A 27,513-nucleotide genomic window follows, 5' to 3' on the forward strand; every position below is an offset into this window, starting at 1 on the left:
GTACAACTTTTGCAGCAATGCCCGGCGCATAGTGAGAGTGCGCCAAACGTCAGCGGTCCACCCTTGTGGCTATTTAAGGGACAGTGAGCCTGTGTCAACCTCCTTGTCAGGAGGCAGGCTGAAGCCTAAGCCTTGTTTGGAGCCTGAGGGGTCAGGAGGTAGGGGACTGGAGCAGGGGGAGCCCCCACCCAGAGGAGTGCAGGGCCTGAGACTGCTCCCAGTTGCCCGCCAAACAATGGTGACACACAGGGCCCTGCTGAGGGCTGGGCCACTCCACCACTGGTGGGGAGGTACCAGGAGCCCCAGATGGTGACTTCAGGCTATCACTGTTGAGCAGCTGTGGGAGATACCCCCTGTCACTTCCGTCCCGCTTCCCAGGCCACACCCGATGGCATCGTGGCCTTCAGGCCCTGAAATGAAGAGGGGCCTGGACAGGGGGAGGAAGGGCAGGGAAGAGCATGGAGGAGCCCCAGAAAGATGCTGTATGACCCCCCACCACCACCATTCTGGGTCTGGGGAACCAACGGCTTGGGTCACCCCACTGGATATGGCCACCCCCCTACCCTGGGCTCTAACCTTGGCTCAGCCCCATCTGGGACAGGCCCGGGACACTCAGCCCCCCGGGCTCCTTTCTCCATGGACGCAGTGAGGAGTTTGGCCCTCCCAGCTCCTAGCATGGTTCAGAATTTCCCTGTGTCTGGGCAAGATGCCTATTAGCTACTGCTGGGCAATGGGAGGACGCAGGGGTCTCCACCAGCGGCTTCCCAGCCCAAAGTGGGCAGAAGCCCCAGGGGAACCCCTAGGTCTAGCCCTTTTTACAGCTGGCATGGCAGCCCCAGGTTCAGGCAGTGCAACAAATGGTCAGGGTGCCGCAGGTGTGAGAGCTAGGCCGTGTGGCCGAGTGGGTTCTCATCTGGCTTCCCCCTTCCCTGGCTGTGCACCTCAGTTTCCCCATCTGTAAAAGGAGGAGGAGAAGGGGCTGTTCAAAGGCTCCAGTGAGTTCACACATGCCGCACTGTCCTCACAACGGTGCCCCGCATATAGGCCATGCTCAGTGGCACGGCTCTGGTTTCCACACGGGGCTCCATGGGGCCAGGCAAGCGGTGAAGGCCCAGGGCCCTCGCCAACCCCACTCAAGGCAGAGGTATGAGGGGTTTGAGAGGTGACCCTGAGCTTTCTTCGGCAGTCCTGTACTCCACACTCAGCCTCGGCGAGCAGCCAGGAGACCCCCCAGACTCGCCCGCACCATTGTCTCTGCTGGGTGCACCACCCTAAGTTCTGGCTCAGCTCTCAGAATAATGGACAGGCTGAGCTGGGATGACACCCCCAGAGACCTCACAGACCCTGACATGGGCTATACCCTGTCCCCACCGCCCAGAGACCATCTGCTTATCCCCTCTGCTCCCCTATCAGAAGCTTAGCCCAACTGTACTTGATGCACGGGGGCAGGATGGAGGCCCTTGGTGGGCAAAGGAACATCCCCCTGTGAGCAGGAGGGAGGCTCCAGGCCTAGCCCCCTCCTCCACCCCCATCTCCAGCCCCCAGGCAGTACAGGTCAGAGAGAGGAGGCAGGAAGGGGGTTGTAAACAGTCACGTTTTTAGCACAGCTTCAGGTGACAGCATCAGTAGTCTTTTTGGACATTTGCGGGGGGTAGGGTGGGGTGGGAGATGCTGGAGGAGTCAGAGGGTCCCCTGGGATTTCACCGCAGTGTGGGGATGGAGATGACCAAGGTGGCTTCTGTGGCCTCAATACAGCCTTTAGAGAAACCTGCTACTCCACTCACTCACTGGGGCCACGGTGCTTGGAGTGCCCAGGTGGGTGGCTGCTGTCCCACAGAGTCCCCAGAGCACACCCATGGACCCAGCATGATGATGAAGTCCAAGATGACCAAGAGGCTTCTCCCAGGGGTCATCCAGAAACCCCCTCCCCCAGCCACCCCACCTCAAGCAAGCCTGTTCCTTGCTCAGATGGCCATGCCCACAGTTCACCCTGGACCCATCCAGCTGACAGCTTCCCTTTGCCCCACTGGATACCTTCCTGTTCTCCTCAGAACCTCTACCTGCTAGGCCACCTGCCCATGCTCTCTGAGTCACCTTCTTTAGGCCATGTTCCAGATGGTCCAGGGCCTTCCACTCTAGCCCTGGGCAGGTCAGTCCTGATCCCCTCCTTCAATCTGCCAGCTATGCCTCTGTTAATATGGCCAAGGACCATGTCTGCCCTTCACAGGTAGTAGCCATCAGTACTCAGTGTCCATGGCCAGACTGTGTTCCTACACGAACCGGAGATGTTTGGAGGTAAGAAAAGAAAACCTGGGGCCCGTGGCCACACAGACCCCAACACGCTGTGGCTTCTGGTCTGCGGGAGACACACAGGCAGGGACACAGAGCACGTGAGCACTGCACACACCTCACACGCGTCCACAGGACAGCGTTACAGATGGGACGCCTCTGCCCGCAGAGTGGTGCGCGCCTTGGGCGCACTCAGGGCGGGGAAGCCCTGCCAGGCTGCAACCGGACGGATGGTGCTCGCCTACAGGTCAGGGTCCTCGTGGCTGCACACAACGCCCGCGTCCTCCTGGTGCTCGCAGTTGTGCGTGCCCACGCCGGCATGCGTGCACTCCAGCAGGTTGCGCTCGGTGCCCGCGCAGCGCACGTCATCCAGCAGGATGGGCAGCTTGCGGCCTTCGCCAAACTCAGCGCGCTTGGTGGCCCGCTCGGCATGAGCAAAGCCCAGCTGGCGGCACACGACGGCAGCCGCTTTGATGTCCCAGGCATCGTCACACACGGTGCCCCAGCGTCCACCCACGAACACCTCCACACGCCCGCGGCCGGGATTCAGGCCCGCAGGCCGCACCAGGCGCACTGCACCGTTTGAGGGCAAGGGGTCCGCCATGCCCGGTCGCCCCCGCCGCCCCCCGCCACCCCTCCGGCCCCCAGGCCGCTGGGTGGGCCGTGCAGGCTGCGGGGTGCGCCGTGCGGGCCGCAGGGTGGGCAGGGGCGGAGCAGCTGTGGGGCGTCCGCGGCGGGGCGCCTGGGTGGGTGCACGCGCTGTGGGCCGTGGGGTGCTCTCTGCCCTCCGGATGAACTCTGCGCAGAGGAAGAGCCTGCAGTCAGAGGGACCCCAGCTGCCCAGTTGTGCCAGTCTGCTTCTGGGGTCTCCCAGCACTCCTAGTCTTGCCCTCCTGGGAGTCCCTCCTCAGGCATAGGGGAACAGCCCCTCACACCGTTAACTCATGAGCCCAGTGGAAGAGAAGTGTCTGGGAGGGCTTCTGGGGCAAGTGACACTTTCTGGTTCCAGTCTTTGGTTTAGGGCTGAGGTAGCTGAGGCCCACTGATTGGGAAAATCTGCTGAGGATCTAATGACAGGCAGGATGGGAACTGGACTGCCAAGGGCCGGTCAGGGCAGGCTGGAACTCTCCACTCCACACTCCCAAGGCTGCTCGCTGGCTGGGGGCTGGGGCCCACACTGACCAGAGCCGGCATGAGGTCCAGGGCACCCCATCTACCCCACCACAGGGCCTGGATACAGTGAGCAGGGAGCCGAGGTGAGACCCCCTTTGTTCCTGCCGCACCCCGACATTCGCACCCGGCCCTAGTCAGCCACGGAGATAAAGCTCACCCTGCCTGAGACACTGCCAGGAGACGCGAACACCCAGACTAGTGCCTTACTATGGGGAGGGACCCCAGCCAGGGTCACCTGTCCGAAGTCCTCTACCCCCCACCTCAGTGGAGATGAAGGCTGAGAAAGGGCCTTGATTCAAGGCAAGGAGCAGGTCAGGGCCAGGAGACAGGGACATGGGCCAGACGCTCCCCCTGCCTGCGCCCTGGCCCCCACTCTACATGCAGGGAAGGACTTCCGGCTCCCCGGGCTGCCAGGGAGCCTTCTGCTTTGGCTCTTGCTCGTCCAATGGCCCAGAATCCCCCACCCCCACCCCCAGTGCACCTTTCTCTATGTTCCAGCCTCAACCCTCAGCCTGCAGGAGCCCCCACCCCCGTCCTGCACGGTTCTGGGTCCGCATGGCAGCTGGCACACACTTCTGTAACAGCCCTGGGACAGTAAGTGACTCCTCTGTCTGTCCCCGCCAGGACAGAGTCTGACTTCTCCCGGTGGCCCCAGCATCCAGCACAGAAGGGGTGACTATCCAAAGTGCCAGAAACTGCTGAATGAATGGAAAACTGGTCCAGGCCTGAAACCAGCTGCAGCTAGAATTAACTTCCTCAAACACTGAGCTCATTCCTTCCTCCAACTGTCCTCTCCTGGGGACACCCCTTTCTCAGGGCCGCCTACCCTCAGCTGCCAAGTGCCCAGCCTCCCCCCTCCCTGCTCCCCTGCTCCTCAGTCAACTAACGGGTGCCCTATCTATTGGGCCACTGCACCTTTGGCCTGCAGGGTGATTTTTAAGCTTTTGAGCCAAAGGTGCCAAAATTTACAAATGGAGAGATTGTATGTAACAACCCAAGGAGGCAGGGACCTTGTCTGTCTGGCTGAGCAGTCTGTCCCTGGCATGAAGCACGTGTGTGGGGTAAGTGACTGGACAGACGGACAGATGGATGGATGGATCCATTTCCCACTTCTCTGAGGACCTGGATGGCCAGGCAGCCCTGGCTCTATGTTCCCACACAGCCCGGGCCCAGGGGAACAGACCCCTTGTCATGCCTACCCTTTCAGTTGGCCCCAGATGCCAGGGGTCATCATCTGTGGCCTTGCTTGGCCCGCAGGTCCTGAGGGTTTGTGCCCACCTTCCTCCCCACCAAACCGACCAGACAGGACTGACTTCCAGCAGCCCCAGGAGATGCCCCTCCCCCTGCAGCCCCTGCAACTAGAATGACTCGTTCCAGTCTTGCTCCCACACGATGTACCCGCTCTCTCTTTCTGTCCCAAGGGCTCTGAGCGTACCTGCCCTGGCACCAGCCACCCCTTCCCGTCGCTTGTCCCCTCTGAGGCATGCAGCACCCTTGGGGCCACTCACCCATGGCCGGGGTTCAAGGAGTTGCATCCACTTTAACTGAGCGTCTAACGGGTGCCATTCCCAGTGCTAGGCATTGGGGCCCAGAGAGGGCCTCCAGGGCCAGTGGGAAGGAGGCATATCTGGGGAGGAGCAGCTGGGCCCCGGTCGCAGGAGCTCCCCTCCCCCGCTGCGACAGGGCTGGCAGGCACTTACTCTCTCTGGGCACAAATGGGAGGAGGCGGCTCTTCACCTTCACCTGGGCAGGCTGGATCCGACACTTGCCGGGAGGTGCCCGTCTGCCAACACACGGAGGTCATGAGTGCCACCCCGGGAGCCTCCCCTGAGCCTGTCCCTCGGACGCCCGCTCTCCCCTGGTAGCCAGGCACCTGTGCATTCAAGGGGATGTGAACAACGACGGTGGCCACCGGCGGAACACCTGCCGCGTGGCCCCAGGGCCCTGGGAGCCCAGCCCCAGGACAGAAGTCCTGATAACGGTCTGCCTAGAGTCCGGCCCGCATCTACTTTTCAAGGGCCCGAAGGCCAGTGGCTCGGCCTCTCCTGAGCCGCCTCCGCTTCAGACCATGAGCTGTCTTGGGAGCGTGATCGGGAGTCACAGCCCCTTTCCTTCCACCACCAGCTCCGCTGCCGCCAGAACCGTGACGGCAGCCTGATCCCCGCACCCCACCCTGGCCCCCACGCCCCAGCCTGGCCCCCGCACCCCCCGGCCTTTGAGGAGCTCTCTGTCTCCGCTCCTCTGGCCCTGGATTTTGGTGATGCCGCAGTGGAGTGAAAGGTAAGGTCATCTATAGATAAAGGGTCGGGCTGGCAGCGGAGCGGAGGGATCTGGGGCCTGGGGGGAGGGATCTGGGGCCTGGGGGGCGGGGCTTCAGAGAGAAAGGGGAGATACGCTTCTGAGAAGGGTTACCAGGGCTCTGAATTGGGTCTCCTTTGACATCCCCCAGGGGCACAAGTAAGGCATGGAATTCCATTTTAATTAGCTTTTGGCTGTGGATCTGTGAGTCTTTGAATGGGACCGACACTATTCTGGGACTGGCCCACGTGGGTCCAGACTTCAATAGGTTCCAGCAGCACAAGAGAAAAGCCCGAGGTGGCCATGTGACAGGACGTGGCTTCCAGACAGGCTTGGCCAAAGAGGGAAACTGAGGAGGGGTATGGGTCTTTCCTCCCAGAGGTTGAAGAAACACAGCCAGGCACACAGGCTTCCCAAAGCTGCAGAAAGAGTGGGTTTAGCTCTGAAGCCCAGATAATACCCACATGCTTCAGACAGACCCAGCACGGTTTTGTTCCGTAAGGAAATAATGTTACCAAAAAAAAAAAAAAAAAAAAAAAAAATCTCTGTTAGGGAAAAGGTAGGAGATGCAACCCTAAATGCTGCAGTGGTTTTGTCTGGGCAATGAGGGATGCCCACATCCTACTTGCCCACTGCCCACTCCCCAGTTCTTCCTTCCCTGTGTTCATCTGCAGCCTCTTTGCAGGATGTTGTGGGTGCAAAGAAAGACATGCATTCCAAAAGAGAAACACAAAAGAGAGGAGGGAGGGAGGGAGGGAGGGAGGGAAGGGAAGGAGTCTAGTTTGTTTCTGGCTCCCTTGAGCCAGAGAACTCCCTAAGCCTCCGGTCCCTTCAATTGCATAGGGGGAATGAGCCAACAGCAAAAGAAAGGTGCCTCGTGGCAAAAGGAGAGGGTGGGTCGAAGGCAGCCTCTGGCATAAATTACATGCTCCATATATGTGATATTTCCTTAGAGAAACACTCTTTAAAAATAAAAATGGGAAATAAGCTTAATGTCCCAGGAACGGGTAAGGTAATTGTGGCCCAGTGACCCACCAGCCGATTACACAGCCATTCAAGATGATGCTTTTGAGTGATGTTGCAACGTGGAAACGTTTATACAAAATAGGGAAAACGAACAAAGAAAAATGCCAAGTTTGCATGTGGTCCTCCGCATTGCCATAAATCCCACAGGCGCTAGCAGATAAAGCCAGAGGGGACCTGGGGGACACGGGAAGGAGGGATGAAAGGAGGAAGTCCTTATGTGTTTCTTGATGAATAATTATGTCAATAATGAATAGATTTGTGTTAAAAAAAAAAAGTGTGGTCAACAAGAAATGTCTGAAAAGCTGTCACAGACCAGAGGAAGCTAAAAAAATGTTATGACCAAGAAATATGAGATTTTAGAGAGGATCCTAGAACAGAAAAAGGACAGTAGGGGAAAACTAGAGAAATCCTGTAATTAATAGAAATGTGGCAACATCGGTCCATTAACTGCGACTAGCGTACCATGACTTCCAAGATGCTAATGGCAGAGGACATCGGCGAGGGATACATGGGAAACTCTGAACTATCTTTGCAAATTGTCCATCAATTTAAACCTACTCTAATTTTTTAAAACGATTTTTTGGAAGTGTGGTGGTGTTTTAGGATTTTTCCAAACCCAGGATGTTTCAGAGGTTAGGGTCACTATCCACGTCTGGGTGCTGCTGGATGCTGGATGTAAGTGGATTCTTTGAGGGCCCTGGGGGGGGGTGCTTTGTGCTGGGGGTGGGTGCAGATGTGCCCACATGGGGCAGCTCGCCCAGGTGCTGAATGGGGGTGCGAAGCGGTGGGAGCCCAGCTGAGAAGCAAAACTCAAAGGGCTAAGAAGGACTGAGAAACCCAATCACCCATTCATTGGTTAAACATGCCTGCGTCTCTGCTCTGTGCTCCATACCAGGCCCAGGGCCAGCACTGCTTCTGAATGGGTGGAGGGGCAGAGCTAGCCCTGGAGACTCTCTGGCCAGGGGAAGATTACAGATTATGGTTCTGAGTGGTGAGAGCCACAGGGAGCACCGGACAAAGCCTGGATGGAAAGGCCCCTCCGCAGCAGTGAGGCCTAAGGCTGAAGGGATAGCTTCATGCAGTCATGGGGTCAGAGCAGAGCTCTGGAACCAGCTGCCCATCCCGAGTCCAGCTCTGGCTCTGGCTGGGAGGGGGTGCCCACTTTTATAGGATTTTCACCTCTGTAAACGAAGCGGCTGAAACGGCAAGGAGTTTTACGAGGCAGGAGTCAGAGCACTGCCTGGCACCAAATTAGCAGCTCTACATAGAAGCAGAGCAGATGGAGACGGGCACTGGGGGGGCCAGGGAGGTGTTCTGGAAGCTCTAGCATGTTCTAGACCGGAGCAGGTGGGTTGGTTTGCCCAGGCAGAGGTGGGGCTGCAGGGGGGGAGGGCAGCCTCGTGGTGGGGACAGGCGGAGATCAAGGTGTCTCAGAGGCAAGTCGGGGGCTCGGGGAGGTGGTGCAAGGGGTGGGGTGGCCCAGGAAATGAGGGGTGAGGGGTGAGTCAGAGAGGAGAAACGATGGGGTCGGGTGGACAGCAGGCCAGAAAGCGAGGTCAAACCCGTGATTATCTGGCCCAGGCAGCGTCCTTGGCACCCCCCTACCGTGAGTAGAGCTAGATTTGAGGCAGTAGATCCAGGTTTGAGCCCTGGGTCTGCCCCTCACCAGCACTATGGGCCAGGCCGGTCACTACCCTTCTCTGGGTCTGTTTTCCCTTCTGAAAAATGGGGCTATGAATAACACCCTCCTGTAGGGGGTGGTGGAGAGGAAAACAGGGCAATGGAGGTGAGGGGTGCTGGCAGACAGCAGGAGCCCAGGCAGTGCGGTGGGCGGGGCTCACCTGGAAGGGTCGATCACCTTGTAGACAACCCCACGGGCCGCCGTGGCACTTGGCACACCTGTTGACATGAAGTACAGCTCCCCTTGGACAAGAAACCAGGCAAGGAGTGAGAACACTGCTTGGAATATGGTCCCGGCCAGGACCCTGTCCCCTGCCCTCCTTACCCACCCTGGCCAGCTCCCCTCAGCCTCTGAAAGGGACCCCAACCTCAAGGAGGTCTGCGAAGCCCTTCAGTGCCCAGAGCTGAAACCAGAGGCTGAGAAAGGCAACAGTGTCCCCAGCTGCCGGCTGCTCTGCCTGGACCTAGCCATGTTCTTGCCTCCTCCTGGAGACCCAGCCCCACCCTCGTCTCTGTCTGGCCTCATGCCCGGTGCACACCCCTCTGGGCACGAGTGAGGGTCCACAGTCCGGCTCCCCAGCAACCGCTGTTCCTGGAACTCAGGAAGGCCTGCTGTCCCCGAGCCTGCCCATGCAGGACGCATGGGGGCTGGAGGCCCAGACACAGCCCATGCGTGATGTGATGGCTCAGCCATGCTAACACCTCTTTCTCTGCAAGACAGTGAAGAGTTCTCACAAAGACAGGGCCGTCCCCGAGGAGAGCCTAAGACAGGCAGAGAGCTGTGAACTCTGAGGAAGGCATCTTTGTGGGGATGGATGCAGTCAAGGAGGGCTGCCTGGGGGTGGGGCCAGAGAGTCAAGGCCGGGGAAACCCAGGGATCTCAGGAAAGGCAAAGACACTTGGCAGGCCAACTTGTGTAACTGGGGTAGACCCAGCTGCGGTGGGAGCAGGGGGCCAGGGAGGGCAGGGTGCTGAGTGCTCAGTGACCTCTGACTCCCCTCTGGGAGCACCAGCCCTGCTTTGGTGGGGGGCTGGGGGTGGTTAGTAGGTCTCCAAGGGGATGCAAACATACCCCAGCAAGACAGCCCCTGCTGGAGAACCCAGAGACACAGGCATGAATTTGCTGTACAGTCTTGGGCTGTCGCTTCCCTCTCTGGGCCTCTTTCTGGAGAGAAGCCTCTGGGAGCCACTGTCCCCTCCTGGGCTGTGCAGCCCTCACACCTACTCTCCAGCCCTGTGGAGCAACCCAAGACTCCCACACGGGCAGCTACCTCGGCCTGGAATGCCCTTCTCCAGGGCCTGCCTTTGGCTGACCAAGCTGAAGCTTAGGGCCCTGCTCTGGGAGGCCTCCGGGCAGCAGGTCCGGTGCGGTACCCCCAGCCCCACCTCGGTAAAGTGACAGGCTTACACCAGGCCCACTCCTTGGCCTGTCAGTCTCGTCTGCTGGGAAAAACGGCCCCCAACGCCATGCACAGGCAGGGAGCCTCCCCGCCCCCCACCCAGCATTACCCAGCCCTACCCAGGCCACACCGTCCTCTTCTCTGGGGTGTAGACTGTCCCTGGAGGTCAGCGGGCCAGCAGAGGTCCTTGTTTTGCAATTTGCAAATGTCAGAAGAACAACTGGAGAGCCAGAGCCAGTGGTTGGGGGAGGTTTGTTTGTGTTGGACCCCAGGGCTCTGTGCCTTCCAGGGGCTGCCTGCCCAAGCTCACTAGCACGCTGTCCCTGGGCCATGTGCTGTCCCTGGGCCGATTTCGAGGAGGCTCCTCCTGGCTAAGGTTACTTGATGTCATTCAGAGGGCTGAACAAGGGCCCCTTGGAAACTGCACTTTCCAGGCCCTGCCCCTGGGGCACCTCCTTCCAAAACACATTAACCCCCTACAGACCGAAAGAAAGGGCTTTCAAAGCCCAGTGGGCTTGGGAGGGCAGTGGGGGCTGGGGCTGCCCTTTTGAAAATTTAGATTGTGACGGGTGTCATCCAACAAAGGTTTCCCAGACTTAGGCCTGGGGGCTCTGGGCACTGGGCCCCCGCAGGGGATACCCCTCCAAAGGCCCCTGGGTGGGCGTTGCCTAGCAACCCTGCCAAGCATCCCCCAGGCCCCACTGGGGGCCCCTCGGCTTTTGTCCAGGGACAATCGGGGCCAAGGACAAAGGCAGGGGCTGGAGCAGGATCCAGTCTCCACGGCCCTTCATCTTCTCTCCTCCCTCCCTGTTCCTTGCATCGAAAATACAAGAGCCTGAATGGGAACCCACTAATAAGGAGGTGGTGTCTACCCACTTTCTGAAGATCATGTGGCTTAATTTTATAGGCCAGATTTCTTGGCCATCAGGCGCCCAGAGTAGTATAGGTCTGGGACACACTCTTCCCCCACCAACCTGCATTTCCACCATGACAAACCCCTTCCTGGTCCGCTCAACTCCACAGCCCAGAAGCAGGTCTGCAGGAAGTGGGGGTGGGGACTGTGCTCCCACCTTCCAGATGAGGAGACAGGAGCCCAGGCTGGTGAGGACCGACACCCAAGCGAGGTCTCGGGCTGCTGCCCACTTGCTCCCCAGCCAGAAGGCCTGAGACTCCATCTCGGGATTCCACCCAGGTCAGAGGACCCACGGGGCAGGGAACAGTCCCAGGCATCTGGCCCGGAATGAGAGGCCTTGGGGCCTCAGGAGTGCTCACCAGCCTCATCCTCAGCAAAGGAGATGATATAAGGGTAGTAGTTGTTAATGAGGCCCGGGAACGCACAGGTCTGGCCTCGACCCATGCAGATCTCGCTGTACCGCCACTGGCCTGTCTCCACGTTCTCTCGGAGGGACATCAGGCGACTGCAAAGAAGCAGGAGCTGTGTGGTCATGCCTGGCGGGGTGCCCGGGGAGCCCCACCCACGGTCCATCCAGGTACCCACTCACTCATGTATTCTTCATGAACCAGGACCCTACAGCATTTGCAGGATCCTGTGTGTAAAGTAAGCGTGCAGGGCCCCTTGTTCCAAAAGTACTAAGGATTTCAAGGCAGTGAGAGCTGAACATGAAACCAAGTGCGGGCCCTTCGGAACACGGGGTCCTGGCAAACGCACAGGCGGCAGCCCACAGGGCGGGCTCTCAACACTTCCCCGTAGTCTAATGGTCAGGATCCGCTGCTCTCATAAAGCTGGCCCAGCCTGCAGCCTTCCCTGGGTACCTCCTCTGCACCAGAGAAGGGCGGGGGAAGGTGACCAGCTTGTCCCCTACTCGGTCAGCTCAGCCCCAGCTGCTGACCCACGGGAGGCAGTCAGGAGCTGAGGAATTCTCCAGGGCTGGTGACCAGAAGTCCGGGCAGACTGGAGCAGCCTCCGCTCCCGCACGAGATGGAGCTCAGGCATCTTCAGAATATGCCCACCTTGCCCTTAATTCCCTTCTTCTCCTGTCAGTCACCAGACCTTGCTTGGATGTACCCTCCTCTGGGAAGCCCTCCTGACTGCCCCTGCACTAGGCGCCCCCAGCACCGAGCACAGGCTCCCTGAGGCTGGACTGGAATGGACCAAGCATGGGTCTGTCTCCCTGACTTGGGCGCAAGGTGCTTTCAGCTCTGTTGCCCTGACTGTGGCACAAAGCCAAACCCAGCAGAAGGGCTTGGGAAAAGCTAGCAAAATTAGTTGAATCTCTGTGGAATTAGTTGAATCCCTGTGGGAGAGCAGGAGGGGGGAAAGAGAATCAGGCACAGAAAGAGAGGCTTCGGGGCACCTGGCTGGCTCAGTGAGTGGAACATGTGACTCTTGATCTTGTGAGTTCAAGCCTCGTGTTGGATGTAGAGATTACTTAAAAAAATAAAATCTTAACAAAAAAAAAAAAGAGGGCTCCTGGGTGGCTCAGTTAAGCATCTGCCTTTGGCCCAGGTTGTGATCCCAGGGGTCCCAAGATCAAAGCCCGCATCAGGATCCCTGCTCGGTGGGGAGTTTGCTTCTCCTCCTCCCTCTGCTTGCCACTCCCCCTACTTGTGTGCTCTTTGTCAAATGAATAAATTAAAAAAAGAGAGAGAGAGAAAGAGAAAGAAAGAGAGGCTTCATCTAGACCCATTTCCAGATGGAAAAGCTGAGCGGGAGAGGCAGACCCTAAGGGAAGAGGCCCCAGCACCCAGAGGCTCAGGTCAGGCTTCTCCCTTGGCCCCAGCTGGCCATGTGGAGGCCACAAACCAATCTCACACCAGCAGCCTGCAAGAGATGGGAATTATCTGGCTAGCCTCGAGCTTCCGTATCTCCTTGTTTTTACTCCTGGGGAACCCTGTTCAGGTGTCCTCATGTGGAGAGGCTAGGGTGGGAATAATTTTTTTTTTTAATTTTGCTTTTTCTTTGAGTAGGCTCCACGCCCAGTGTGGGGCTTGAACTCACAACCCTGAGATGAAGGGTCTCCTGCTCTACCACCTGAGCCAGCCGGGCACCCCAGGTAGGAATAACTAGGAGCCACCAGATACTGAGTGCAAACTAGATTCCAAGTGGTGTATGTGTCTTAACTGACTCAGTCCTCCAACCCTAGGAAGCAAGTACTGTTATCATCTCCCTTTTACAGATGAGGACACGGAAGAACAGAGAGGTGACGTAACTGACTCAAGGTCACACAGCTACTAAGTGGGCCAGGATCAGACGCAGCAATCTCAGATACATTTTTTTTTAAGATTTTATTTTTAAGTCATCTCTACCCCCAACCTGGGGTTTGAACTTATGACCCAGATCAAGAGTCACATACTCTACTGACTGAGCCAGTCGGGCACCCCATGAACTTAAAAAGAAAGAAAGGAAGGAAGGAAGGAAGGAAGGAAGGGAGAGAGAGAGAGGGAGGGAGGGAGGAAGGAAAAAAAAATCTTTACTTGGAGCACCTGGCTGCCTCAGCAAGGCACCAGGGACCCCCACAGTCAGCCCCTGGCTGGAGCCCCAGCTCCCCCCTCCCCAGCAGAATGACCTCTCCAGACTCTTCTAGAGGAATTCTCCCCAGAAACCCAGTCAATCCGTGAAATGAGAGGCAGGTCCTGGCTTCTGGGGAAACCAGGTGGCCCAGAGTCTGTTGAGGAAGTTGTTCCTGTTGCCCCCACCTTCCACCTCTGCCCTCCCTGCCCCCCAGCACTGCTGTCAGGCTTGGAACCCATGGCTGTCCGGTGGGAGGGGAAGACCAAGGGGTCTGCACGTCAACAAGCATCCCCTCTGTGGTTGGGAGTCGAGCCTTCATGGCGCTGCTTGAGGCAGCCAGCAAGGCTTGGGAAGACTATCTGGAGACAGGGGGCGGGTTAGGCTGCTTCCTGAGATGTGACTTCCGACTCCCTCCCAGAGGAGGAGACCTGCTTGGCTCCCGCTCGGAGGTCCCGGTCAGAGGGCAGCGACCACGTGCCCCCTGCGGGCACACACACAGCGTACCTGTACCCTGCTTTCTACAGCAAGCCAGCGGCAGAAGCTGCTTGGCATCGGAGCCCACGAGCCACTTACCCACTCATAAAATCGCCGAAAATGTAGAGGCCATTCAGGTTGGGGTACTCACAGCCCCGGTACACATAGCCTCCCGTGACAGACTTGCCCAGTTTGTGCGGATAGGCGAAAATCGGCAGGATGTCATCTGCAGAGAGGGGAGAAGCTGGGATGAGCTTACCGGTCAGCCCCTCCCCCACAATGAGCTTGGTAGGTGGTCTGAGTCTAGAGGGGCAAGAGGAGGTGAGGTCACTGGGAGGGCTGGAGTTGGGGGCCCCACCGAGTCAGGAAGGAGGAAGGTGCTTAGGGCTTGGGTAGAGTGGGGAAGAGAGAGCATGGGTTTGCAGGGATGGGGTGGGTAGGGAGAGCCAGGAGCAGCCCCGCAGCGCTGGGGAGGCAGGGAGAGGCGAGGGGAGATCCAAGATGGGGGCGCACCAGGTCCCGAGGCAGGCACTGGCGCACACCCCATGGCATGGGGTATGAGCATCTCCGGGGGCTCGGGGCGGTCTCGATGCGCCATGAGGGCGCGGGGGGCACAAGGGAGGCGCTGAGCACAACCATGGGAGGGGGGATGCAGAGCCGGGGAGGTGGGACCCCGGGGGCGCGGTCACCAAGGGAGGCGTTGGCGCAGAGCTTGCGGTCGTAACACTCGAAGCCTTCGCGGGCGCGCCAGCCGTAGTTGCCGCCGCGCTCCACCAGGTCCACCTCCTCGAACTTGTTCTGGCCCACGTCTCCGCAGAAGAGGCGCCCGCGGCCCTCTCCTGTCGCTGGGTCGCCGCGGTCGAACGAGCAGCGCCACATGTTGCGCACACCCAGGGCGTAGACCTCGGGCCGCGCAGCGGGGTCGCCCACGAACGGGTTGTCGCGCGGGATGCGGTAGAGGGGGCCGCGCTCGTTGCGGTCCACGTCGATGCGCAGCACCTTGCCCAGCAGCGCCGACCTGCGGGCCAGGGGGGACAAGGCGCAGCTCGGGCTCAGCCAGCGCCAGGGTTCACCCCAGGGCACCGGGGGCAGCCCACGGAAGGTGCCGGGCCAGGTCAAGGCCAGCCTAGGCTGTAGTGCCAGAGACCCTGGTTCAAGTCCTCCCTAGCTGCTTACCAGCTGGGTACCCGCATTCATGCGTTCATTCATTCATTCAGCATTTCTGGGGCACCCTCTCAAGTGCCAAGCAGCGGGAAGCGTTGGACATACTTACCCTCTACTGTCCCATCTCATCCTCACCACCAACCTTTTAGGTCAGTGAGTACCACTGTGATGCCCTCTTAGAGATGGGGCAGCTGAGCTCAGAAAGGTCACATAACGTGCCCTGTTGTCACACGGCTAGTAAAGGGTGGGCTGGGATCCGGCGCACACAGCGGGACCACAGAAACCCAGGCTCGTGGCCACAACACTTGTTCCAACTTCCCCATGCCTGTCTCCTCACTGCCATGTTAGGGTGCTCCCTTTCCCTCCTGTCTTCTTACAGGGTTGTCCCAGGGAGTGAAAACACTCCCCCAAGACTCAGATGTACAGTTTTCTTCCAACACTCAAGACAGTGACCGGAATGTGAAAGGGGCTCATTCAGTGTTTGGTGAGTGAATGGCTGTAATCCAAGTCAAGTGCAGAAGTACAGGGCAGGGCTCAGGGACAGGGAGAGAAAATGCTGCAGATCTCAGCAGGAAATGGGAGGCTGGGGTCCTTGCTTTCTCTCTCACCATCGAGGACATGAGGGGGCAGAACAACCCCATGTCAGACAGACTCAGCAGCCCTTCACCCCATGCCACACCCACCACCCCTACCTCAGAGATGAGGCCACCCAGGCTGCAGAGGGGGACAACTTGCCACTCCCCCAGGCAGCTCTGGGCTGGCTGGGCCACTTCCATGGCACCAGGCAACATCAGTTTCTGGGGCCCCAAGAGCGAGGAGAGCTCTCTAGAGCACCTCCTTATCACCAGGCTCTTGTCTTCGCTGTGAGCACTCTAGTGCCCCCCCATCCCCGCCCTGCCCCACTGCTTTCCCGGCAGGACTGAGCAGTGTGCATCGCTGTGTACCCTCATTCCAGCCCAGTGTCCGCACCCAAGCCTCCGGCTCACCATCAGACATCTCAGCAGTGCCTTCTTTAACCCTGGAAGAGGCTCCCACCCAGGAATCCCCCATGGTTAATCCCCCATTTGTGGTCTCTTATGACTTGCTCTGAGGAGCCCCCCGACGCACTCCAGCCCACTGGGCACAAAGCTTCCGATCCCAACCTGAGCCCCCACGCCGCGCAGCCAGCTTCATGATGCAAGTGGGCAAAACTCATAGCAGCAAAATAATGTTTTAAGTTCCGTCCAATTATCCCCAAATCCTTAATTTCTATTTTCCCCACTACATCGCTAAACACATCCCAAACATGAGAAGGCCGCAGGGATTCTTACACTGTCACGTATGAAAGCGCACGTCACGGACTGCGAACACTTTAATTACTGTAATCAACATCACCCTCGCTATTTTTACTTTCTGGGCTAAGGAAGGTTTTGTCATTTTTGCTAAGAGAATGGAAGAGGCTGCCCTAGATATCCTCATCGACAGCATGTGTGTGCCTGTGTGTGTGTGTGTGTGTGGAGGAGGAGACCAGCAGGCCGTCTGCTCAAGCCAAGAAGTACAACAGCAAGCCTGTGCCTCAGTTTCCCATATAGCCCTGTTCTGACCAGCTCACGCTCCCCATTTGGTCTGGGAAGGCTCCCTTTCCTTCCTCTGATTCGAGCGGGGCTGGGCTGACTTCCCAGAGGCTCTCTGATGTCCCTTATCAGGCATCCGTGACAAGTGGGTTCTATGCCTGCCCCTCACAAACACGATCACCTTTACTGCTCATGACAAGCCTTCCCCTGGAGATTATATTCTTCCCTCCAACTGATGAGTAGAAGTGACTTGATGGGGGTCCCCCACTGGCTAGCTGCAGACTGAGCTGGGACCCCAAGCCCTTTCTACTTACTGCTCTATGCTGCGCGGTTGAGGAAGGAAGTCCCCCTGCAGAAGAGTATATGAACCAACCCACTGGCCAGCCAAAAGCAGAACATACTTGTTTTGAGCATTCCCGAACTTCCCAAAGGGGTCTCCGGCCATCCCGCCGTCACCAGTAAAGATGTAGAGGTACCCATCGTCCCCGAACAGCAGCTGGCCCCCGTTGTGGTTCGAGGCTGGTTCTTTGATCTCCAGGATTATCCTAAAAGAAGACAGGCCACCCCCACCAAACAAACAAAAAAACACCAACCTCAGCCAAAAACACAAGACAAGATCACACCAATAAAACCTCTCTCTTGGATGCCATTTTGCCGTTGAAAAGACTTTTCATATATTTTGTAGCAGGGGATTTTTGTAAGGGTCTAGTAGGCTGGGCAGGGATAATTCACTCCATTGTGCTAAGGAGGAACCAGAGGCTCAGAGAGGTTGAGCAACTTGTCCAAGGTCACACAGCCCATAGGTAGCAGGGCTGGGACTAGAACTCAGTTCTTTCTACTGTTCCCCACTTCTACCTCCCCAGTGCCCAAGTCACTGGCACAAAAGGTTTCTTCGTAATCATAGCTACCTGCCTACCAGCCACATAAGACGAGCACTTTCTACACACACCTGTCATTCGTTGTGTACTGTAATTTCTAAGGAGGTGGGCTGTGTGGGGTGAGTTGTGCTCAGTTACACACTCAACCCCTTAGAGAGCTCCTTTACTGCCATGGCCTTCTGCTACATGGCCAGCCAGCTGGCTTCTGGTTAGGGTTCCAGTGGAGAGTGGAAGGGCAAGAAGACAGGAGAAGTCACACTTCGCTGGCTTCTGGCACTGTCTCCAGAAGTGGTGGCTGCAGGAATGGAAACAGTGGCTCGCAAAGGGGGACTCTTGGGTTCCACCCAGACATCTTGGTACCAGGAGCAGCAAACTTTGCAACACAAAGACCTTTTCTGTTCTGTTCGTCCGGGTTCTTGCAATTACTAATCTTCAGGTAACTTTGACCTTCCCCTTTTCCTTCTCCAGATCCTCCCAATTCCTTTGTAGCCAAATCCCTGTTTGCTTAGGTTTTCCAGAATAGGTCACGGACTTAACTAATCTCTTATTAATACAGAGAAGAAAAACCAAGGCACAGGAAGGTCAAGTAACTTGAACCCAGGACTTAAGGGCTCCAGAACCAAGACTGGAAAACTTTCCATCGAGGCCAATACACATCACTTGGGGGGTGAAACAGAGCCCCAGACACCAAGTCCTCCCTGGAAAGGACAGCTCAGACTGTGAGACATCCACCTACCATGAGGATCCCAGCCCTGGGAACAAGGACTGACAGCTGACTTGGGCAAGGGTGACCACTTGGTCTTAGCCCCTCCCTGAGCCCCTACCTCTCCCTGTGTGAGTCAAGTTCGAGGCTTGTACTTGACAGGTCCCCAGAGGACCCTCACTGAACACTCACTCGGAAATAGACTCCTCTCTATACTGTGTGTCCCACCTTCTGTTTTTACCAGGAATCCTTTTTTTAAAGTTACCAAGGAAGCACATCCATTCTGTCCCTTTGACTCTCGGTGCGAGCCATGTGATAACTTGGTATCTCTTGGAGAACGGGTTGTACAGTCTCGTATCAGATAATGAGAATTATGCTTTCTCCTTTCACTCTGGCTGTCAGGATGCTCACAGTCAAAATTAACACTGCATGACAAGACCTACATTAGCCTTCATGCCAGCCAGCCTATTTGATTCCTTCTCCTTTTTATACTTTCAGTGTCAAGATTTTACAGTTTTATTAAATGTCCAATGTGCCATTATTTGCCTTTTTGCCTCAGATCAGTCCTGTTTGGCCCCTACCTGCTCTCTAAGTCAAAGACTCAGATCCTGCAAACTACATTTCCCATGCTCCTTTGCTGGCTGGCCTGCCGCTAGGGACAGCCAATGGAAGGCACTGGCTGGAGACTGGAAGGTGGGAGGAAGGGAGAATCCAGGGTATTTCTCCCCATCACGTGCTCTCTCTCTCTGCCGGGCAAGCCTTGGCCGCAGCTGCACTTCCTCCCTGGCCCCGGCTCCCCTGCCCAGACCCACTGTGGTTCCAGCTGCCCTGAGTGCCCCCACCCCCGGCCCGCTCTGGGGCTCTAGCAACCCCACCTTCTCACCTTGACACTCCAGCCCGAGATGTGGAGACAGCTTCCTCCAGTTGGGAAATTCAGGCTTACCTTACTTCCTCCCCAGGTTGCTCTTTCATTCCTAATGCCTGAGGAGCTAATTCCCAGTATCCAGTCCTGCCTGTTGACCTACTACTTGGATTTATTTTCCTGTTGGACCCAGACTGATGCAAACGCCCTTCATGGGTGGTTTTGAAAACAGTGGGGGGCACAGATAATACACAGAGAGGTGCTTATGTTGAGAGGGCTGAATACACCTCCTGGGGTAGGGGGCAGAGGGTCCGGGGGAGCAGAAGTGGAAGGTGCGGCTCAGGAGACAGACACACCCGGATTCCAGCTCTGAGGCTTCCCAGTTGTGTGGCCTGGCCGGTCATTTCACCTCTCCAAGCCTCCACTTCCTCACCTGGGAAATGGGGAGCCTACTGCTACCCGAATCGGGAGCTAGGAGAATCGAATGAAACAAACCACCCGCAGTGGCTGATCCAGAAGTCTGGACGCGATCCTGGGGTGCCGAGCCCAAAACACGGGCTCAGCCCCCCTCACTGGGTGTGATGGAGGATTTAAGACGGGTGCAGGCCCACCCTGTGTGTACCGGGGCCCGCCAGCCCAATCCCAGCCCTGCCCCACCCGGTGGGGCCCCTCCAGGGAAAGCACCTCTCCGAGCCGTGGTCCACGGTGTTCATGTCGTCCGCGGAGACCCGGAACTCGCTGATGCGGATCCACTCGTCGAAGCCAAACCCCACTGAGTAGTAGACGTAGAGCTTGCCATTGTGCCGGAAGCTGGGGTGGAGGGCTATGCCCAGGAAGCCCCGCTCGTCGCCCTCCCAGGGCGAGGTGAGCACCGCTCGGCTGATGTTCAGGAAGGGCTTCTCCAGCCGCGAGCGATCGGGCAGGTAGGCCCACACCAGCCCCACCTGCTCGGCCACGAAGAAGCGGTGGGTGCCGTCCTGTGCGTGCACCATGGCCACGGGGTTGCGCAGCCCGTTGGCCACCTCCTCCAGGCACAGCTGCAGGCAGCCCTTGGCATCGGCTACCACGCGGCCCAGGTTGGAGTTGAGGTTCTCGTTGACCAGCAGGTGGGGGAAGCAGTAGTCCACGTCGTCCAGCGACAGGTAGCGGCAGAACTTGGCCCGGTTGCCCTCCAGGGCCCAGAGCTCTCGGTCAGGCGACAGGTGGCGAAACAGGCCCCGACACGTCTGCCACATGTCCAGACAGTAGTCCTCGCAGAGCCCGGGCACGGTGCGCAGGGGCGTCGACGGGTCCTCGGCATCGTAGAGGTGGGCCGCGTATGGCGAGCAGTCCTGCAGGGACAGGGCCATCCCCGGGATGCTGTGGGCAGGTGCATACCAGCTGGATGACCGCTGGCCGGGTACCCACCTGCTAGAGCCTCAGGCTGCCGGCCTGTAAAGTGGGGACAACACCATCTATCTAGCAACACAGGAATTCTCCTCACTGGCTGCAACCCTCACCCTCCTGTCCCCTTATCATCTATCTCTTGCCTTATTGCTTCTGTTGGCACGAGCAGCCACAACCGTTACTATTCCCGCTAGCAGCAGCAGCTGACCTCGAGCCCCTACTGGGCGCCAGAAAGGGTCTGCGACAGTTTTACATACGATGCCCCAGCCCTATATCGGCATAACTTACTCCCCACTCAAGGGACAGCTCCTCAGAGAGCACACATCCCCCACCCTAACTACCTCCTAGCCTCCGACTCTGCTTAACCCCCCCCAAAAAACCCCAAACCAAAAACCTTACCAGGACTCGGTATCATAATAAAAATTAATGTGTCTGAGTGTTTACTGTCTATCTTCCTTGGAACCTAAATCCTACGAGGGCAGGTGTTTTGCCTGTCTGGTCACTGTGTGTCCCAGAACCTCACAGTGCCTAGCACATAGCGGGGCCAGAGTGAGTGCTTAGGGCGTGTGCTGGGTACTAACTTACCTGACCTGCCCTAGACAGTGAATGGTGCTCCTACCTCCGTTACTCAACCTTCACAAAGGCCCACAAAGGGAAGAGTGCTGCAGACGGGGGACCGAGGCACAAGTCCCCCCCCCCAGTGTCATTCAGTGCCATTTGGTCAGCGTGGAGGGGTAGGGGTTTGGTCTGGGATCAGCCCTGCCCTCCCTAGCACTGTGGAGTCTGGCTTGTGGCAAGCTGGTAACACCCCTGCCCACATGTCCCCACCCCCCACCCTGGCCCCAGCCCTTTCTTCCTCCCTTGCTCAGAAACCTCAGGTGGGGTCTTGAGTTGTCCTCTGCTCTGGGGGCAGATGGAGCAGCCGCACTCAGCCTCCCTGGCCCCTGCTGAGGGTTCCCCCACTGATGAGACACTGGGGGCCCCACTCAGTACCCATATGGGCACGATCTGGAATACGGAGCGTTCATGCCTCCTGGGGCAAAACTTTGAGCCCTGGGAGGAGGGAGCTAATGGATAAAGTGTTCTGCCCTCCTTCCTGTCCAGCAGAAGGTCCTGATTCACGGTGGGGATGACTTCTTGGAACCACGCTCCCCCTCTGCTGGTGGGGCCAGGCTGGGTTCCAGCAGGAGGCCTCCAAGGACAGGAGGGGGCAGACTGCCCTCTGGCGTGTGTGTTCAGGCCCTGGGCCAAGGGTGACGCTCTCCCTTTCAACGACTGTGGTCACACCACGGCCTTGTCCTCCCGGCACCTTAGTGCTACTGTGAGGCTGAGGGCCACTTGGCGATGGTCAGCCACTGTCCCGGGCCCAGACGCGGAGACCACGTTTCCCATGTCACCCTTTACTGACGAGGTCGCTACGCAGTACCATTTCCCTCACAGCCCCTTGGAGCCTCCCACATGTCCGGCCAGCAGCTCTGGGTGGGCTAGGAAGGGTCGGCATGCACACATGCCTCACTTAATATTTGCAAGGTGAGGTCACTGCGACTCCCATTCTATAGATGAGGAACTGAGGCTCTAGGAAGTCCCTGTGCCAAGAAGTGGTCACACGAGGGCTCAGACGCAGCCCTCATGACGCCCGGACCGCTGCTCTCCCCAGATTAGCCAGCAGTGTTTCCTTCAGCAAGTGTTGACCGGACACGGACTATGTGCCAGACGCCGTCCTCAGCCCCAGAAATACGACAGGACTAGAAGAGACTTCTAGAAGCCAGTCTGAGTGCCCTCCACTGGTCAAAGCCCAGCCCAGAGCTAGAGAGGGAGCACAGAGGGCCTCCAGGGACAGCCATGCTGGAATTTGAGCCTCCACGCACCCAACACTGGGCCTGGCAAGCTCTTACTCGTGGCCTGTGTACTCTTACTTACACACAATGCAAACGTGGTCCTCAGACCCGAGCAATCCAAAAGCAGGACAGGACAGGGGAGTGTCATGATCGCTGCTGGCAAGGATGATCAGTGGAAGAGGCAGGAGAAACCCCAAGAAAAACTGATACAGCATCACACTACTCAGTTGCCTGGGCCATTCAGCGCGGAAGCAAACAGCCTGCCGCCCAGAAACGGCCACTGTGGGCTTGGTGACATCCGTGACTCACGGCCCTGAGTCCCAAAAATTTCTAACGTCTACACCTGTTCCTTAGGAAGGCTGAGACTTTGCACACAGTGTTCTCTTGGGAGGATATTTCCTCCTCTCCCATTTCCACATCTGGCAAACTCCTATTCATGACTCCAGGCCCAACTGAGGAGCCTTCTCTGACTCCCCCCACCCTCTCCCAGGACTCCCACCCCTGGCCCTATTGCATGCTCTCCCAGCTCTCCGTCCGTACCTCAGACACAACATCATCAGAATGTAACTGTGGCTTGTGGGGTGAACTTTCCACTTGTGCTGGCACTTCCCCATGGCGAGAGATGACTCAGCCAGTCTGCCTGCCTAGGACTTGGTTATCTCTTGGTATGTCTATCTGCCCCACAGACTATGAGACCACCCAGGGCAGGGGTCCCAGCACACAGTGGGGCTCCAAGAAAACAGGCGATATGAGAGAGTTATTAAGGGAAGGGCTTTGGAGTTAGAGTGTACTGCAGACTGAGTTTACAATTCCCTGTGTGACCTTGGGCAAGTTCCTTAACCTCTCTGGGCCTGTGTCGTCGTCATCTGTAAAAGGGGAAAGGAATTCCAACCTCATGGGTGCCTGGGTGGCTCAGTGGGTTGAGCTGCTGCCTTCGGCTCAGGTCGTGGTCTCAGGGTCCTGGGATCGAGTCCCACATCAGGCTCTGCTCAGCAGGGAGCCTGCTTCCCTCTCTCTCTCTGCCGGCCTCTCTATCTACTTGTGATCTCTCTCTGTCAAATAAATAAATAAAATCTAAAAAAAAAAAAAAAAAAAAAAAAAAAAAGGAATTCCAACCTCATAGCTGTTGGGAGGAATAAATGAGATGATGCATATGTTGTTCAGTAAATGCACAAACTAGATGAACTCTCAATGTCTCCTCTTCCAGGAAGGCTTCCCTGACTTTTCCAAGGAAAGTACAGCCTTTGTCCCAATGCCCCATAGTGTTCAGTCACCCTTGGGAAGGCTTTTATGTGTTCTGATAAGATCGGTGTGTCTGTCTCCTGACTTGAACAAGGGGACTTTTGAGGCTGGGCTTGTGACTTGCCAACTGCCTCTGGGCCCAGGACCCAGCACAGGGCCAGGTCCTAACAGGCTCTGGGGAAACGTCGGTCCAGTACACGTGCCTACAGGGCATGTTCCACATAGATTTCCATCAGAAACCAGACTTGGATGACTTCTGGTTACGCAGAGAGGCAAGCTCAGTTATCCAGGAAGGTCGTGGTGTGCACAATATGAACCTGGGGGCAATATGTCCCAAGCTGCCTTTTCTCCTCTTGATGACACAGGCATTGGCTCGATAAGGGCGAAGCCCTCAGAAAGAGTCTGAAGGGGCCACGAGGGACAGTCGCCCTCCAGCTAAGGAGCCATTCTGGGCACCTGAAGGAGTTGCAGGGGCCTGATGGGGGCAGGCTCTGGAGAGGACTGTGGAAGCGAGCATGTTTCCGTGGGATCCCACCTCCCTACGGCAGATGTGAATGCTTCAATGCTGTCATTGACTGAACCTTGTAAATAAGGCCCGTGGCCACCTCCCAGGGTGGAAATCAAGAGGTGATGAATCCAGACAGGGCCTTGGCTCACAGGCAGGATGGGCCTCCCCCCAGCACTCTCCTGCCCTCCTTTGAGGCCCTGCCAGAGAAACTGTGATCCAACCTCCACTCCCGTCCAAGTTCACTCCAGACGTGAGGTCACCCTCAGAGACGCCTGGGGTAAAGGGCTAGTGGTCATTCCACCACCGATTGCCCAAGGCCAAGCCCTGCTGGGAACATTCTCAAGGAAAGAGGGGAGCCTCCTGTAGGGGGTGTAGAAGGACTGACCCTTCCCTTCCTCCTCTTAGGACCCACCCACCTGATTTGCCCTGCTGAGCCTAGCTTAGGTGCCCAAATGTGGTGTGGCTACATGAACCAGCTTATGATCACAGTGGGGAAGGGCCGCGGTCCAAGGCGCCCCCAGGCTAGTGAGGGAGACAGATGCTTGACCAGACCATTCTGGCTCCCCTGAGATGCCCAGCACGGGGGCTTTGCACTCTGGCGCTCCCCAGGTCTCCCTTCCTCATCCACTCCCAGACCCTCTTATTTCTGACCCAGATGGCCCACTCACATGGCACCAAGTGTGGGCCAAGTGCCCACCATAGCCATGCCTGAGCTGTGTGACCACTGAGCAAGTTCCTGTCTCTCTAGGCTTTCTCTGAATCAGCCTCTGGGCCCCACTGTGTCCCTGCCTAGGGCTGAGAAGCCAGCGGAGTCCAAAGAGGCACTAGAGAAATCCTACCAGAATCCTCCACTGAGCCCTGAGTATGTGCCCTTTAGTCTGTGTGGCAACTCCGAGGAACGGCTAGGAGTGCCCCCATTTTAAAGATGATGCAATGATGTGCCGTGGTGACCTGCCCAGGGCCGCAGAGCCAGGAAGTGGCAGGACCAGGATCAACCCAGTAAGTCTGACTCCCAGCCTGACCTCCTGCCCTTCCCCTGGCTGGCTGCAGGCTGTCAGCTAGGCTGCCCTGTAAGACCCTTCCACCCAGGTCTCACTGCCTGGACAGTGGGCCAAGGTCAGCCTAAGGGCTTTCTGGCCTCGACTCCATTTCCCCAGGGATTCTGGTCAGTCACTCCAGAATCAGACCCATGCAGGAGGAAAAGGAACAGCCAGAGCCCAGTCCTGCGGGGCGGAAGCAGGGGCTCTGCCCTCAGTGGGGATGGGACAGAGAGGTTACACCAAAGGGATGTCACTCAGGTGGTCTGAAACGATGAGAGTCCCTCTGCCTGGTGGGGGCGCTCCCAGAGAGGGTATAGCAGGAACCTCGGTGGGGGCGGGAAGGGCCAGAGGCATAAGCCCGGCTCACCCAGGGTGTGAGCACCCCTTAGTTGGTCCAGGAAGGGGGCGGGGGCTCTGAGATGGTGTCCTCAGGGCAGGGGAGGGATCCTCACTGGGAGCTGTGTCCCCTATACTCCTCCACAAACCCAAGTCTAGCACATCACCCCGCTCCCTGCTGCCCGCAGGACCAGACTGCTCCCGCCTCCCCTGGGGCAGTGGTGGGGGGGAGCACTGAGAGGGACAAAGCCTTCCCATAAGGGCGGGGCTTCTGGAGGCCGGGACACTGAGGGGCTGACTTCAGGAGATCCCGGAACAGAGGGGACCCCCAAACTCCAAGGGAGCGATGACATCGGCGTGTCTGGCCCTCTTGCTTCCCAAGGGGAAACTGAGGCCGGGAGAAGGCCTAAGTCACGAAACTAATGAATGGCAAAGTCCGGCTCCCCGACCCGCGCGGATGACCCCGCCCAGGGCCCGCGGGTCCAAAGCCCGCCGCCCGCCCTCTATCGCCGCCCGGCGGGGGCTGTCCCCGCTGCCCTCCCGCCCGGCCACCGAGGCCCCGACGCGCGCCCGCTCACCTGGCACAGCAGGTCGAGCGCGTAGCCGGCGCACGCGGCCCACTCGGCGGCGTCCACTCGCGCCGCCAGGGCTCCGAAGCGGCCGGCCAGCGCCGCGTCCTGCTCGGGGGTGCAGCAGCCGAAGGCCGAGTACTGCGCGCAGAAGCGCAGCGGCTGCGGCGGCCGGAAGGGCGGCCTGAAGTCCAGGCACTGCGGGTGCGCCGCCGCCCCGAGCACCCGCAGCGCCAGCAGGGCCAGCAGCGCCCCCGGCCCGGCCCGCCCGCCCGCCATGCCGCCGCCGCCGCCGCCCCGCTCCGCCCCGACCCGGCCCGGCCCGCGGAGGCGGAGGAGGAGGCGGCGGCGGCGGGGGGCGGGCGTCCCGGCCCCGCGCGTCCCGGGAGCCGCCGTCCGCGCCCGAGGCACCGGCCCTGCGCCGGCCCGCACCCTCCCGGGGCGCTCGCCGCGGCGGGGAAGGGGCCTCGAGGTTGGGGACCGGCCCAGCTGGGAGGCCATCCCTGGTCGCGGGACGCCCCGGCGAGGTTGAAGGAGGAGGGGCGCGGCGCGGAACTCGGCGCTCGGCGCCAGCTCTGTTCCCGCTGTTCCAGTGGCCCCTACCTCCAGGACCGGGAGCCTTTCTTAATACAATGGCGATGGCCTGGCCTCGAGCGGCCCCAGGTGCAAACGGTTTCCCGGTTCCGCCCAGGCGGCGGCTTCCCAACCCCCCCTACCCCCGGCCCGCCCCCGCCCCTGGCGCTATTTATCCCAGGAGGTGCGGAGACTCCGTCCCGCCCCCGACTGGGCCAGGGAGGGACACAAGGGAGCCAGTGGCCGGGAATTCTCACCGAATCACTTAAAAATAGGAGTGCGTGGGGTGCCTGGGTGGCTCAGCGGGTTAAAGCCTCTGCCTTCCGCTCAGGTCATGATCCCAGGGTCCTGGGATGGAGCCCCACATCGGGCTCTCTGCTCAGCAGGGAGCCTGCGTCCTCCTCTCTCTCTGCCTGCTTGTAATTGCTGCCTGTCAAATAAATAAATAAAATCTTAAAAAAAAAAAAAAATAGTGCGACAGGGTAAAGGGCAGGCGGTGCTGCCCGGGACTCATAGGAGAAGTGAAACCAAGACCTGGGTTGGGGAGGCAGGATGGGGCCGCTTCCCACCCCAGGCTTCTTCCCTTTCTCCCCGCCTGGGCCAGCAGATTTCCCTACAGCCGGGTCCTGCTGGGCCTCCTCTGCGAAACACTCCTACATACCTCCCGGGTGGGCACCCCAGCTCTCCGTCCTGCAGCTCCTGCCCCTGCTTCTGCCCTACATCACCCGCCTGGGTTATGGGGTCCCGCCATACAGATGAAAGAGCACAGGCCCCAGAAGCATGGAGAGCTCACCAGCCTCACACAGCAAGCTTGTCCAGGAGAGCCCAAGCCCCTCTGTCTCTGCTGACACCGGAGGAGCTGCGTTGTGGCTTCTGTCTTTCCAACAAGAAAAAAGTTGAACAAACTGAAAATGGGTGACTTTTTCTCAGACCCATCAGAGAACAGAGGTCTCAGAGTCAAGTGCCTTCCCGGGACCTGGAGAGTCACAGCGAGATCCGCTCACCTGCGGCGGAAGTCTTGGAAGCTGTAAACTCCTAGGATGGCTTGA

The 27,513-nt window shown here is 58.4% G+C and overlaps 1 protein-coding gene across 1 annotated transcript; it reads right to left on the minus strand.

The window, feature by feature from the left end:
- Positions 1-1,173: 1,173 nt before the first annotated feature.
- HHIPL1 (HHIP like 1) lies at positions 1,174-26,170 on the minus strand. The gene is made up of 9 exons (XM_032839545.1): positions 25,901-26,170; positions 19,657-20,303; positions 16,931-17,074; positions 14,502-14,830; positions 13,912-14,038; positions 11,139-11,284; positions 8,628-8,709; positions 5,163-5,245; positions 1,174-3,087 (listed from the first exon to the last, which is right to left on the minus strand). Exons 1-9 carry the CDS (start codon positions 26,168-26,170, stop codon positions 2,531-2,533), a joined length of 2,385 nt encoding a protein of 794 aa, XP_032695436.1. The 3' UTR covers positions 1,174-2,530.
- Between the last annotated feature and the right edge of the window lie 1,343 nt (positions 26,171-27,513).

This window comes from Lontra canadensis, unplaced genomic scaffold, assembly GCF_010015895.1.
Source record: "Lontra canadensis isolate GAN:19392208 unplaced genomic scaffold, GSC_riverotter_1.0 scaffold108, whole genome shotgun sequence".
NCBI lineage: Eukaryota > Metazoa > Chordata > Mammalia > Carnivora > Mustelidae > Lontra > Lontra canadensis.